Source organism: Symphalangus syndactylus, chromosome 23 (genome assembly GCF_028878055.3).
Source record: "Symphalangus syndactylus isolate Jambi chromosome 23, NHGRI_mSymSyn1-v2.1_pri, whole genome shotgun sequence".
Lineage (NCBI taxonomy): Eukaryota > Metazoa > Chordata > Mammalia > Primates > Hylobatidae > Symphalangus > Symphalangus syndactylus.
The window spans coordinates 60180085-60195451 of NC_072445.2; the positions used below are offsets into that span (position 1 = coordinate 60180085).

General features: G+C 42.2%; 2 protein-coding genes across 8 annotated transcripts in view; one reads left to right on the forward strand and one right to left on the reverse strand.

The window, feature by feature from the left end:
• SYCP2L (synaptonemal complex protein 2 like) overlaps positions 1 to 15367 on the reverse strand; it is a 232546-nt gene that overhangs the window by 191124 nt on the left and 26055 nt on the right. The gene's annotated exons all lie outside the window — the stretch shown is intronic.
• Positions 1 to 15367, forward strand: part of MAK (male germ cell associated kinase) — a 73763-nt gene that overhangs the window by 48131 nt on the left and 10265 nt on the right. For 5 of the 7 annotated variants that reach the window (XM_055264132.2, XM_055264137.2, XM_055264139.2 and 2 more), the window contains 3 exons: positions 1545 to 1717; positions 8616 to 8764; positions 13772 to 13903. In XM_055264132.2, the coding sequence (XP_055120107.1) occupies positions 1545 to 1717; positions 8616 to 8764; positions 13772 to 13903 (454 nt within the window). The remainder of the gene's footprint in view (positions 1 to 1544; positions 1718 to 8615; positions 8765 to 13771; positions 13904 to 15367) is intronic. The other 2 variants (XM_063632396.1, XM_055264138.2) reach the window with 1 other exon arrangement.

A 15367-nucleotide genomic window follows, 5' to 3' on the forward strand; every position in this document is an offset into this window, starting at 1 on the left:
TGAATCTTCATGATGAATAGAACGACCATGAGATCTTGGGCAGGCCACTAGAAGCTTCCTCTAGATTGACATTGATCCATTTGTCAGTACCCTTGGTCAAGTTCTTCAACTATGTGCTGATCCCCTTTGCTGCCTTCACCCACTGGGCTGAAGTCCACATACACTACATTGAATGAATTCATTGTTTGCCTTTTATGAAAAAGTGTGGTTATATGAGCTACCACTGTTTTTCCTTAGTGCTCACAAACATCCCCTTTAATAATTGATTTTAGAATCTTTGCCCTCATCCTTTACCAAACTTACTGATGTGGAGTTTGCAAAAATAAATCTACTTTATTAAAAGTATTATATTTGCCCCTTTCCAGTCTTCTCAGCCATACCGGATTCTTGGATATCACTGATATTGTTCAGCAGTGTTCAGCATCAGTACCACAAAATACAATTCAACAGAAGGGAGGCCCAAACTCGGCTAAGGGTAACCTTTTATTAACCCTCCTCATCTGGAGCTTAACATTTTTTTATTCTCTGTATTCTGGAGATTGTTCTGCCTGGCAGAGAAGGTAACAGTGTAGAGAAGCTGGCAAATACTGCTTTTTGTTATCATCCATCACTATCACTGTGACACCACGAGCCTCAAGCAATAGCATGTCCATTCTTTAAGCATCTCCCTGCACCCAACATAGCTGTATTTTCTGAAAATTTTCCATGCTCTATTCCCTAGTTTTGAGTTGCCTTTTGGATTTTCTGTTTATGTGCCCCCAAACCACTTTCTGTAAATTTGTATAAAACCAATTCATTGTGTGCCCCAAGCCAGGACTTCTTTCCCGTTCCTTATTTCTGTTAATGATGCCTCCATTCTGTGACGGTCAGACTCATACTCCCCCTCTGTTTCCGTTAGGATTACATTCACGGACTTAGGACAAAAACTTGACCACTGTGGCTTAAACAGTAGGGGTTTTGTTCTCACCTAACAAGATATCTGGTGGTGGGCAGCTGGAGCTCATGAAGCTTGCAGAGGAGGCAGGCTGCTGCTGCCTTCCCGAAGCTCCATCACCCTGAGCAGGTGGCTTTCATTCCTGTGGCCACAGGATGACTGGGGTTCCTTTGGATGTTGTGTCTGCATTCAAGGAGGGGCAAGAGTAAAAGATGCTGGCACATGCCAGCCTTAGTGTCCTTCTCATTAAGGCTGTCCCCACTTAAGGAGGACACTAAGGCTTTGAGAAGTTAAGTCACTTGCCCAAAGAGACATAGCCAAGTCTCAGGTTTCCAGATCCTTCCCGTCAATGAAGAGTCAACCCAGATCCTAAATATTCAAGTCTCCCACCAACCTAGTTCACAGAGATCTCTCCTCTGAACACCTATCATATTTTTGGCATGTACCGCCCATTTTTGTTCATGCTTTTAAATGTGTATGTATGTTATGCCCTTAAGTGTATGGAACGCTCCTTGAGAATGGGGACTGTTAGTGTCTTACGTAGATAGTAGCTTGTGCATGAAAGGCATTCAGTACATGATTAAAGATTATGACTGATTTTCCACCACAGAAGCCAAATGGCACACTGAGTCATAAAAGTGGTAGGAGGCGCTGGGGTCAGACTATCTTCAAGTCTGGAGATAGCAGGGAAGAGTTGGAGGACTATGATTTCGGCGCCTCCCATTCCAAGAAGCCAAGCATGGGTGTTTTTAAAGAAAAAAGGAAAAAAGATTCTCCATTTCGGTAAGATTTCAAATTCCTCAGAAAAAATATTTTTGCCATGCATTAACTTTATTTTACTCATTAAATATAAATGCATGTAGACCCTAAAAGAAGAAAAGTTTGCTTAATAGGCCAGGTGCAGTGGCTCAGGCCTGTAATCCCAGCACTTTGGGAGGCTGAGGCAGGTTGATCACTTGAGGCCAGAGTTTGAAAGTAGCCTGGCCGACGTGGTGAAACTAAAAATACAAAAATTAGCTGGGTGTGGTGGTGCGCACCTGTAATCCCAGCTACTTGGGAAGCTGAGACATGCGAATTTCTTGAACCTGGGAGGTGAATGTTGCAGTGAGCCAAGATTGTGCCATTGCAATCCAGCCTGGGTAACAAAGTGAGACTCTGTCTCAAAAAAAAAAAAAAGAAAAAAATTTGCTTAATATTGGTGCCTTCCACAAAACACAAATCTTTCCACATACTTCTGAAAAGGTAAGAATCTTCTCACAGTAACAATTCTCAGTATTAACAGATGAGTGGGGTGTGTGTGTGTGTGTGTGTGTGTGTGTGTAGAGTGTGTGTCAGTCCGTTTTTGCATTGCTATAGAGAACGTGTTGGCCCATGGTTCTGCAGGTTGTACAGGAAGCATAGTGCCAGCATGTGCTTCTGGTGAGGGCTTCTGGAAACTTAGAATAATGGCAGAAGGTGGCAGAGGATCCAGCCTGTCACATGGCAAGAGAGGGAGCAACAGAGAGAGGGAGGAGGTCCCAGACTCTTTTAAACAACGATCAAGTCTTGCGTGAACTCAGAATGAGAACTCATTCATTACTCAGAATGAGAACTCACTCATTACCGCAAGGATAGTACCAAGCCATTTGTGAGGGATCTGCTCCCATGATCCAAACACCTCCTGCCAGGCCCCACCTCAAAATTGGAGGTTACATTTCAACATGAGATTTAGAGAGGACAGATGTCCAAAACGTATCAGAGGGGATCTTGTTCCATTTTTATGATGCTCTTGTGAATGACAATCATTATTCCCATTTGAAATTGACACGCCTCATTGCAGGAAGTAGAGCACCACGTGCCAAGTTAACAGCTTCTTCTGATGGTGTTAAGATTTCACTATCTGCCTCCTTGGCTATTCTAAACTTTTTTCAATCATTTTCTGAGCCTTTTCTGGAAGTTTAATATCTCTAGCAGTTCCTTTTCTTTTTATAAGTGAGGTCATCCTTGGTGCATTATTCAACTTTGAAGTTAGGATGGGTTAAGTTTTGGTGAATATTTTGGAAAGATACTTTTTTTTTTTCTTTTCCTCTTTGAAACAGAAGAATAGAAAGAACAAGTGTGTTATGAGTCAGGATAACTTATCCAGTAGCTATTTGGCATGGTATAGTATGGAAGTCTTCACTTTGGAGTACGAGGAATCTCTAAGGAGTACATATGCTTGGATAATTCTTTTTTTGCTTGGGTAGCTCTTATGCAACCTGTTTCCAGGTCTTCACATTCCATAGGTACTCTTTCCTAAAAATACATGAACTTGAGGAAAAGCCCACTCAATTCCTCTTCAATTGACTTTAGGCAAGAAAGTCACACTCTCACTTCTTTCAACTCTTACATGGCATAGGGTTACTAAATAAAGGGACAAATCAGAAAACTGGCTTTCTGTTGGTTCTTGTCTTATAGAAATCGGGTACAGTAGTCCCCTTAATCTGCAGTTTCGCCTTCCATGGTTTCATTTACCTGCAGTACAGCGCAATAAGATATTTTGGGCTGGGTGCGGTGGCTCAACACCTGTAATCCCAGCCCTTTGGGAGGCTGAGGCAGGTGGATCACCTGAGTTCAGGAGATTGAGACCAGCCTGGCCAACATGGTGAAACCTCGTCTCTACTAAAAATACAAAAATTAGCCGGGCGTGGTGGTAGGCGCCTGAAATCCCAGCTGCTCGGGAGGCTGAGGCAGGAGAATCGCTTGAACCCAGGAGGCAGAGGTTGTGGTGAGCCGAGATCACGCCACTGCACTCCAGCCTGAGTGAGAGTGAGACTCCAACTCAAAAAAAAAAAAAAAAAAAAGAATTTTTGAGAGCACATTCATGTAACTTTTATTACAATATATTGTTATAATTGTTCTATTTTAATATTAGTTATTAATGTTAATCTCTTGTGCCCAACTTATAAATTAAACTTCCTCATAGGTATGTATGCACATATAGGAAAAGATGGGCTGTATAGGGTTTAGTACTATCTGTGGTTTCAGGCATCCTCTGGGGGTCTTAGGACATATCCCCCACACGTAATGGGGGCTACTGTATTTTAGCCCATGTTGGAAAGCATGGTGATTTGGAAACACTGAAGCACCAGGTGTTAGTGATGTGTATTCTTTCAAATATACTAAAATGCTCTGTTTCCTCTTTGAAACAGAAGAATAGGAAGAACAGTTGTGTTACGAGTCAGGAAAACTTATCCAGTAGCTATTTGGCATGGTGTAGCATGGAAGTCTTCACTTGGGGGCACGAGGAATCTCTAAGGAGTGCATATGCTTGGATAATTCTTTTTTTTTTTTCTTTTTTGCTTGGAATAACTCCTAGGCAATCCATTTCCAGGTCTTCACATTCCATAGGTACTCTTTCCTAATCCATGTGTTTAATCCATGTGTTTTCAAGACACATGGATTAAAATTTTACTTATTTTTTTGAGGAACAGAGTGTATTATGGATAAGGTAGTTAAAACTTATTTTATCAACCCATACCATGAAATACTCCAATTGCAGTCAATCCTCACAATATTTCATCTTATAAAATACTGTTTCTATCTGCTTTTAACAAGAAATAAGGAATAAATTTATGATGAAAAATTATAGATGTCAATTTAAAGATGTGCAGGGAGTTACATAGTTAAAAATTACTTGGGTCTAGGAAGAGAGGAGTTTGAAGACCATTGATGTAGTATATAGGAGACTTGAAACATTTTTTTTCTTTTTTTCCTGAGACAGAACGTCGCTTCATTGCCCAGGCTGGAGTGCAGTGATGTGATCTTGGCTCACTGCAACCTCCGCCTCCAGGGTTCAAGCAATTCTCCTGCCTCAGCCTCCTTAGTAGCTCAGATGGTTACAGGTGTGTGCCACCACGCCCGGCTAATTTTTTGTATTTTTAATAGAGACAGTGTTTCACCATGTTGGCCAGGCTGGTCTCGAGCTCCTGACCTCAGGTGATCCATCTGCCTCGGCCTCCCAAAGTGTTGGGATTACAGGCGTGAGCCACCGTGCCTGGCAACTTGAAAACATTTTTTAAAACCCATGTCATTCTGATTTCAGCTTAATTTTATTCATAATTATTTATAATTATTCACAATTTATTCATAAATTTTAGTCATATATTTTTGAGGATGGTAGAGGTTTGAATCAAAACCTATAGTTACGATCAAGGTTGTGGCTGTTCATGGTGGCTTATGCCTATAAACCTAGCACTTTAGGAGGCCGAGGTGGGTGGCTTGCTTGAGCTTACGAGTTTGAGACCAGCCTGGGCAATATCGCAAAACTCCATCTCTACAAAAAAATACAAAAGTTAACCAGATGTGGTAGCCCACACCTGTAGTTCGAGCTACTCAGGAGGCTGAGGTGAAAGGATTGCTTGAGCTTGGAAGGCCGAGCTACTGCACCCCAGCCTGGGCAACAGAGCGAGACACTGTCTCAGAAAATCAAAAAAAGATCAAGGTTGTAGTCTATGTGCCTGTTTCTAGCAAGGGAACAATTAGTAAATTTCTTCAACATTAATTATTCCTTTTCTCTTGAAATTCTTTAGAAAAACTGTATGACAGTGAATTTTTCATGTGGGTATTTCTTCTACATTTTTTTTTTTGAGACGGAGTCTCGCTTTGTCGCCCAGGCTGGGGTGCAGTGGCACAATCTCGGCTCACTGCAAGCTCCACCTCCTGGGTTCACACCATTCTCCTGCCTCAGCCTCCCGAGTAGCTGCAGCTACAGGTGCCCGCCACCACACTCGGCTAATTTTTTTGTATTTTTCTTTTTTTAGTAGAGATGGGGTTTCACCATGTTAGCCAGGATGGTCTCGATCTCCCGACCTTGTGATCTGCCTGCTTCGGCCTCCCAAAGTGCTGAGATTACAGGCATGAGCCACCACGCCCAGCCATTTCTTCTACATGTTTATTTTTTGGTATCTTTCAATGGTCCTGTACAATTCTAGGCATATGGTTATTATTGTGATCATCTTTATTATTAATATACTACCATCTGTTAAGCTCCTGCCTAAGCTTTATAATTTTCATACTTCAGTAAAAATATCTGCAGACTAGGATGCTGAGACTCAGATAGGCTGGGTTTCTTGCCCAAGATCAGGTGAGGATTAATTCAAATCCAGGTCTTTCTCTCTTCTACCCCACACTGCTTCTTTAGCAATAGGAGCTGAATTGGTGAATTGGTGGATTTGTGAATAGGAGGTGAATTGGTGAATTAGTGGATTGGTGAATAGGAGGTGAATTGGTGAATTAGTGGATTGGTGAATAGGAGCTGAATTGGTGGACTGGTGAATAGGAGCTGAATTGGTGGATTTGTGAATAGGAGGTGAATTGGTGAATTAGTGGATTGGTGAATAGGAGCTGAATTGGTGGATTGGTGAATAGGAGGTGAATTGGTGAATTAGTGGATTGGTGAATAGGAGAATTAGTGGATTGGTGAATAGGTGGTGAATTGGTGAATTAGTGGATTGGTGAATAGGAGGTGAATTGGTGAATTAGTGGATTGGTGAATAGGAGCTGAATTGGTGAATTAGTGGATTGGTGAATAGGAGCTGAATTGGTGAATTGGTGGATTTGTGAATAGGAGGTGAATTGGTGAATTAGTGGATTGGTGAATAGGTGGTGAACTGGTGAATTAGTGGATTGGTGAATAGGAGCTGAATTGGTGAATTAGTGGATTGGTGAATAGGAGGTGAACTGGTGAATTAGTGGATTGGTGAATAGGAGCTGAATTGGTGAATTAGTGGATTGGTGAATAGGAGGTGAACTGGTGAATTAGTGGATTGGTGAATAGGAGCTGAATTGGTGAATTAGTGGATTGGTGAATAGGAGGTGAATTGGTGAATTAGTGGATTGGTGAATAGGTGGTGAACTGGTGAATTGAACAGACCCTGCCATCCCCTGCTTGGTCTCTCAGGCAGCCAGGGCCTCCCCATAAAGAATACAGAGTACCAAATACTAACATGTATACCTTTTATTTAATGGTTGTCTTATTTTTTAAATTATTATTATTATTATTGTTATTATTATTATTATTGAGATGGAGCTTTGCTCTTGTCACCCAGGCTGAGTGTAATGGCACGATCTTGGCTCACTGCAACCTCTGCCTCCCGGGTTCAAGCGATCCTCCTGTCTCAGCCTCCCAAATAGTGGGATTACAGGTGGCCGCCACCAGCTAATTTTTGTATTTTTAGTAGAGACGGGGTTTCACCACGTTGGCTAGGGTGGTCTCAGACTCCTGACCTCAGGTGATCCACCTGCCTTGGCCTCTCAAAGTGCTAGAATTACAGGCGTGAGCCACTGCACCTGGCCTGGTTGTCTTCTTAAAAGTGAACAAAAAGCAAGATATTTATATTTACATTTATACTTGTATTTATATTCAGTAGATGTTTACTAAATACCTAGTTGGAATTAAGCCTCTCCTCAACTCATCAAATATATAGCAACAGAAATAAGACCTCCAGAGGACTATACTACATGACAAGTGTGTGTACTTAGTGCCACTAGTAACAGCTGCAAGGAGCTCTGGGAGTTCTGTCTATGGGCAGAGATCCCTCTGATGAGGAGAGAAAAGTCTTTTTAGAGTGAGTAGTTTTGGGAACGGGTAGAATTTCAGTTAGTGATATAACAGCAGGGGGCTCAGGGGAAGGGAAAGTTGCCAGAAATGGCGGGACTGTTCCCACTGAAGCAGACGCACCTGTGCCTAGAACTGCCCCCAAGCAGGTGGCCAGCAGTTCAAAGGGCCACCCAAGTGAGTGTCCATTTCCAAGGGAGCTGACTTGGTGAGTAGGGTATGGTAGCATGAATTTCTAGGTGGAAACCATGGATGCTTGGAGTTAACAAGTGATGGAAATTGGGCAGTATATTCAGGCCCCAGCACAGAAGGAGCCCAGTTGGAGGGTGGTGGGGAGAAGGTTGGTCATGGAGGGCTCATTACAGCACGCAGAGGGATGGGCAGCAAAACAAAGCAATGGCTGCCTCATGCACTGCTGCCTGGTCAAACGGGCCTCAGGAACAGGCCTCGGGAATGAGACAGAACTAAGCCTCGAAGCAGAAAGTCCTCAGTCCCTACACAGAAACAGGACTGTGGGAGTTAGGGACCAACGGGCAGAGAGTCAGTCTTAATACTAACACCACCAAACAGCTAGCTAGGTGCTTAGCCACTACACAAGTCTGTTCTGGCTACTGAGACACAGGCATGTCTCCACAAATACCTATTTTCTGTGCCTGACGCTAGGGTAACTAGAAATTGTATATGGGAGCTTTTCTAGCACCACATTTCAGTTTTTTAGGCCATCCGAACCATGCCCCAAACAACCTCATTGATTGTACATTATTTTAGTCAACAGGTGAAGATGGCTGTTATTTCCCTCTCAACACACCAGCTTCCCATGTTATGAATCCAACTGCAGCAGTTGCAGGACAGAAAGAAACATATTACACACAAGTAAATTGCTGCTCAGTTATAAAGCTTCCTGTCACATACTGTCTGGTATCAGAAATGAGTCTGTGCACGACCCAGTATCTACGCAGGTGGAGGGGAAGTTGTCATTTAGCCAAAAGACTGATGGAAACCATTTAAGTGAGGTCAGATTGACTGGCTTAGGAAGATGTGCAGAGGGTGGGCAAGATCCTCTTGTTGTTTGTGCTGTAATGCTACCTTTCATTGGCTTTCAAGGCTTCCAGAGCCAGTACCCTCAGGCTCCAACCACTCGACAGGGGAAAACAAGAGCTTACCTGCTGTTATTTCCCTAAAATCTGATTCCGAATTGTCAACTGCTTCAACCTCTAAACAGTACTACTTGAAACAATCAAGATATCTTCCAGGTAAGTAGAGCAAAGAAAATGTTTGCTGCTAACTGGAGTATGGATAGGTCAGGTTCAAGTGTCTTGGAATCTCCGAAGAAAGGGCAGCAGTGAAGTAAGAAATCTAATCACAGAGCTCTTTGGTGGCTCAGTCTGTCGCCAAGGACTTTTCTGGACCTCCTGTTTCTACCACTAGTAGAATTCTGCTCAAAAAATGCTTAGGAGCAAAAATCAAGATGATGAATATGCTTCCAGAAAACACCAACCCCCACCCCCCGCCAAAGCTATGCATTCAGTAAATCCTAAATTTTATTAAACCAATTCTGTGCCCCCATTACAACTTTTTATAAAATGTAGATTTTCAAATACTCTTTCCTAAATGATCTGGTGTACATTTTTTGGTTTTTGTTTTTTGGTTTTTTTTTAGACAGACTCTCGCTCTGTCGCCCAGGCTGGAGTGCAGTGGCATGATCTTGGCTCACTGCAAGCTCCACCTCCCAGGTTCAAGCAATTCTCCTGCCTCAGCCTCCCGAGTAGCTGGGACTACAGGCGCGAGCCACCACATCCGGCTAATTTTTTGCATTTTTAGTAGAGATGGGGTTTCACAGTGTTAGCCAGAATGGTCTCGATCTCCTGACCTTGTGATCTGCCCGCCTTGGCCTCCCAAAGTGCTGAGATTACAGGCGTGAGCCACTGTGCCCAGCCAATCTGGTGTACATTTTTAAAAGATTCTGCCTGCTTGGAAGAGCATGCTGGGAACTCAAGAGAGGCAAGGACACTGGTTAAGAGGCCACTGCTTATGTCCAGATGGGATGGGGTAATGTAAATGGCTGATTCCAGAGTAGAAGTGGCAGAGGTACAAGTGGGCAAAATCTAGACATGTTTTGGTAGTGGAACCAATAGGACTTGTGGGTAGATTGGTGGAAAGAATTAGTGGCAGCATCTGAGGTTCTAACTTGGGAACTGGGTAAACGGTGGTGACTTTAGTTGAGAAAGGGAAGATTAGAAGAGGAGAGGAGTGTGGAGGTAGAGAATGGAGAGCTGAGTGTGGGATGCCTGTTAAACATCTGAGTCGATCCATCTAATGGGCACCTGGGTATGTGAATCTGGAGCTTGGGAGAAAGATCTGGACAGACAGTGGGGAGTTTATTATGTGCCTGCAAATAGCATTTTCTCCTCTAAATCCAAGTAAAAAGGAAATGTTTCAATTCCATTTAAAAGGGGGATAATCCATTTTTTTAATTGTATTTTAAGTTTTAGGGTACATGTGCACAACATGCAGGTTTGTTACATATGTATACATGTGCATGTTGGTGTGCTGCACCCATTAACTCGTCATTTAACATTAGGTATATCTCCTAATGATAATCCATTTTTAAATCATCCTGTATCTGCACAGATACATCTTTAATCCAGTGAGGGAGAAGATGATCTTTTTGTGTTTTTGTGGGCATGGTCATTTATAACTTTCTAAACACATGAGTGGGCCACTGTGTTTAACTGAGGAAGATTTGCTTTTCACATCTAAGTCTCCAGAAGCAAGACACAGTCTCCATTTCCCAGAAGCTTGTTTGGGAAGATGGGATATGGCAAACAAGAGAAAAGGTTGAGACAGGATTGCCAGCAAAAGATGGATCTGTAACACACTTCCCTGTGTACCTTTTAGGCAAACATAGAAATTTCAGTTCTAAGAATCCAGCTGGGGCTGGGCACAGTGGCTCACACCTGTAATCCCAGCACTTTGGGAGGCTGAGGTGGGCAGATCACCTGAGTTCAGGAGTTCGAGACCAGCCTGGCCAACACGGTGAAACCCCGTCTCTACTAAAAATACAAAAATTATCCAGATGTGGTGGTGGGCACCTGTAATCCCAGCTATGTGGGAGGCTGAAGCAGGAGAATTGCTTGAACCCAGGAGGCGGAGGTTGCAGTGAACCGAGATGGCACCGCTGCACTTCAGCATGGGCAACAGAGCAAGACTCTTATCTAAAAAAAAAAAAAAAAAAACCAGTTGGGACCCTCTCTTGCTGTTAGTACTTGGGGAAAGGAAAAAAAATGAAACCAAGCAGAGGGTTTAAAAATGAATGGGAAAGAAAACAGAAGGCATAGTGGGTGTATAGGTTTAGCCACAGGTGTTGAATAAGTTGATATAAACTTACAGGGGGTGAATTGAGGCTTTAAGATTGCGGTCCTGTGCTGATTTGTAAGGAGGAAGACACTAACGTATTTGACAGGTTGAAGAAATTGGCATGAAGCCATCAAGGACAGAGCAAAAACTTCATAGCCCTGGGTATTTAGAGATCTAAATAGGTTAAATAGTTGTGTGTATGTGTGTGAGAGAGACAGAGAGAGAGAGACAGAGTTTCGCTCTTGTCGCCCAGGCTAGAGTGCAGTGGTGCGATCTTGGCTCACTGCAACCTCTGCCTCCCAGGTTCAAGTGATTCTCCTGCCTCACCCTCCTGAGTAGCTGGGATTACAGGCACCCGACACCACACCCGGCTAATTTTTGTATTTTTAGTAGAGATGGGTTTTGCCATGTTGGACAGGCTGGTCTCGAACTCCTGACCTCAAGTGATCCGCCCGCCTCAGCCTCCCAAAGTGCTGGGATTGCAGGCATGGGCCACTGCACCAGGCCTCATTAACTATTTTAATAAGATACTTGTAAATTCATTTGGCATATGCTACCAATAAGATACATATACACTTTCTCATTCTGTTTCTCTATCCAGACATACACAAACAAGACCCAGGTTTCTTCAGGCCCACTTCCCATGTCTCACTCTGGTGCCAGAGCCTAAAAACGTGCTTACATCAACAACGACAAAAAATATTATAGGGCTGGTATAATATTATAAGATTGTGACATTGCACTCCAGCCTGGGTGACGGAGTGAGACTCCGTCTCAAAAAAAAAAAAAAAAAAAAAAAAAAAAAAAAATCTACTTTTGACCTTAAAGTCTGTATTTTTTCTTCCTCATGAGGAAATTTTCCTGACTATAGTTTCACCTACAGTTTGAAAACTGTTCTATTTGTGGCATTATGCTTTGATTCTTGAAAGTGAGAGAAAATAAGTTATGCTAACATTTTTGTACAGGAAGTTGTCATATCATGACACTCACAGAATGAGAAATCTTCCCATATTTCTTGACAATCAGACTGTAAACATGGCAGGCCTTATTTCGGCTGCTTCATCTTAGATGGCTGTGAAGAGGAGCTTAGAAACGGAATGAAGCGTTTCAGCAGTGCTCCAAGCAGGTCTGCGTGTAGAGGAGCAGGATCCCTCACAGAGGAGGAACTGGTAACACAGGAGGTGAAGGGGGGTGAGTGAGGGACTGAAGACCTTAAGAAGGTGGGAGAGGAGTTGGGGTCAAGACCAGGGTTGGGGCACACTTTTGAAAGCAGCAGAAATCCTTGTGTTGTAATCTTTAGATACCTGTGTGTACATTTTGGTGTTGATATCATGAGAGAGAGAGAAAAAAAAAGGAAATTCTGAGAGAGTTTTAATCTGACTGCAAAAGCAAGGATGGAAGAAAGTTTGAGAGAGTTTTAATCTGACTGCAAAAGCAAGGATGGAAGAAAGTTTCCAAAACATAGGTTCATGAGAGATACTTTTCACTGTTTTTTTTTTTTTAAATCAGTACATTTTGCCGGGCACGGTGGCTCATGCCTGTAATCCCAGCACTTGTGGAAGGCCAAGGTGGGTGGATCACGAGATCAAGAGATTGAGACCATCCTGGCCAACATGGTGAAATCCTGTCTCTACTAAAAGTACAAAAATTAGCTGGGCGTGGTGGTGCGTGCCTGTAATCCCAGCTACTCAGGAGGCTGAGGCAGGAGAATTGCTTGAACCCAGGAGGCGGAGGTTGCAGTGAGCCGAGATCGCCCCACTGCACTCCAGCCTGGCAACAGAACAAGACCCTATCTCAAAAAGAAAAACAGAAAAAAAAAAAACAGTGTGTTTCACTGACTGAAATATTGCAAATCAGTATCTTCTTACTTACAGAAGTGAGTGGTAGGAAAGACGACTGCAAACTTTTGTCAAAGGATATTTATCCTTTGAGCCAAAGCACCTTGTTTTCATAGTTCTGCTTCCTAATGTGGTTTTCAAAAATTTATTTCAGGGTATCTGAGACCTGTTTGATCATTTCCTTTTTAACTAGAAATCTAACAAAGTCTGCAAATTACTTGGGATCACAAGTATGGCTATAATTGAGATTTAAAAAGTAAACTCAATTACAAAGAATTGTTTGGAATGTAAACTTGAGCCTTACTGTCACCTATTGGCATTTATGGTTTTGAAGATGACCCCTCTGGAGCTGGATGAAATTTAAAACTAGAATCAGGCTCAGTTCAGTCACCTGGAAAGACATTTACTGAGCACCTATTGTGAACCAGCAACTATGCAGAGTATAGAAACCTGAATAAGAAGCAATCTTTGGCCGGGTGTGGTGGCTCACGCCTGTAATCCCAGCACTTTCGGAGGCCAAGGTGAACGGATCACTTGAGGCCAGGAGTTTGAGACCAGCCTGGCCAACATGGTGAAATCCCCTCTCTACTAAAAATACAAAAATTAGCCAAGCATGGTGGTGGGTGCCTGTAATCTCAGCTACTCGGGAGGCTGAGACACAAGAATCACTTGAACCTAGGAGGTGGAGGCTGCAGTGAGCCAAGATCACACCACGGCACTCCAGCCTGGACGACAGAGAGAGACCCTGTCTCAAAAAAAAAAAAAAAAAACGTCGTGGTGTTGAAGAAAAATTTTTGTGCCATCTCAATTTTTACAAGACCCTTAGCAAGAACATCAAATGTTATTATTATATTGTAGAAAATATCTTCTGCTTATAAAGTACACTGTCAACATTCCCGGTGGTTGTGCTAAGGGCTTGGGATCATGTTAGGGTTCATCAGAAAGCAAGTATCTGCTACATTTTCACCTAGATTTATTTCCATTCTGTCCAAGGTATCTCTAGTCTTTGTTTGAATCTATTACATATGTTTCCTTTAAGTTTATGATCTGCTTTGTTCTTCTCAGGTGTGAATCCCAAGAACGTGTCCTTGATAGCCAGTGGAAAGGAAATAAACCCTCACACTTGGAGCAACCAGTTATTCCCCAAGTCACTGGGACCTGTCGGGGCAGAACTTGCTTTCAAAAGGAGCAATGCAGGTAACGCAAGAATACAAAATGTACATGTGTGGGGTTTTCCTTTATAGACGTCTACTTTTAAATATATTGCAGTGCTCTTCCAACCAAGATACATGTGCACTTGGGAAATACACAGAGGTTTTCCACTACACTCTGCCTAGGGGTAGCCCTGCTCTGCTGGAGCGGTCATGGAGTTGTAACACTGCCTCTTCAAGAAAACTGTTTGCAGCTGGATAAGCATGGTGGCTCACACCTGTAATCCCAGCACTTTGGGAGGCAGAGGTGGGCAGGTCCCTTAAGCCTAGGAGATCAACTTGGCCAACGTGGCGGAACTGTGCCTCTATATTAAAAAGTACAATAATAAAAAAAGGTTTTCCCACTAGTTCTTGAATACAGATAGTTTTAAGGGAATTCTCAACCTCCATCTGAGTCTTTCATGAAATGGGTCTGCCCTAGCAAGGAGTCTCCATTCTGAAAAGACTTCTCATTGGCTACCATAGTGTGTTTTCTTTTTCCCCAAAATGTAAAAATATCTGGGGTGCCAATGAAATGGAAATTCTGATATGTTGATGTCACCATTGAGAAAGTAAGTAACTTTGATTTGATGACTGAGGAACAGATCTTTTTTAAAGTCAGGGAGTCTTAACAGTTCTCAGCATTTAGAAAATTGAAGGAGGACCTACTTGAATTGTTAGCTGACTGGTAATTTAAAAAGTTTTTTAAATTTTTTTTTATGAGATCAGTATCTGAATTTTGGTCTGTAACTTTGAGGAGTGTTTGAAAAATAGAGTGGCAAAGCTATCACAAAACCCCTTTTGTTCCCAACTATCTATTTGTATTAGCAAGATTTCTTAGTGCTTCTGTCTCCAAAAAGGAAGAAAAAAGAGAGAGAAAATAGCCCTGATGCTGTGATTCCAGCAATAAATATTCATTTGTTGATACATGAACTACTTGAAAATAGCCCCACCTTTCTCATTAAGAGATGCATTTGCAAAAAACTTAATTTTCATGTTTAGTAATCAAAATATATAATATTCAACTTTTTTGATTAACTATATACAATGAATCATTGTAATTATAACTAACTTGGTGCAGTATGTTAATATCCTTATGGTTACAAGAAATTTAAAAAAAAGTTTTAATTTACACATATTTTAGAGTGACCAATTTTAGACTTTTAAGCCTAAGATTACATTTGGGTAAAATTTGGAAGCTGAGGTATAAATAAAAATGTAATTTTAAGGGAAAAAAGAATTAATGTGAAGTGTCCAAATGTCAAAAAGGAACTTGTTCATGTATTTTTATGTCAATATTGGAGGGCATAAAATCACTAATAGTTTTGGCCGGGCGCAGTGGCCCACTCCTGTAATCCCAGCACTTTGGGAGGCTGAGGTGGGCGAATCACGAGGTCCGGAGTTCGAGACCAGCCTGACCAACATGGTGAAACCCCCGTCTCTACTAAAAATACAAAAAAAAAAAAAAAAA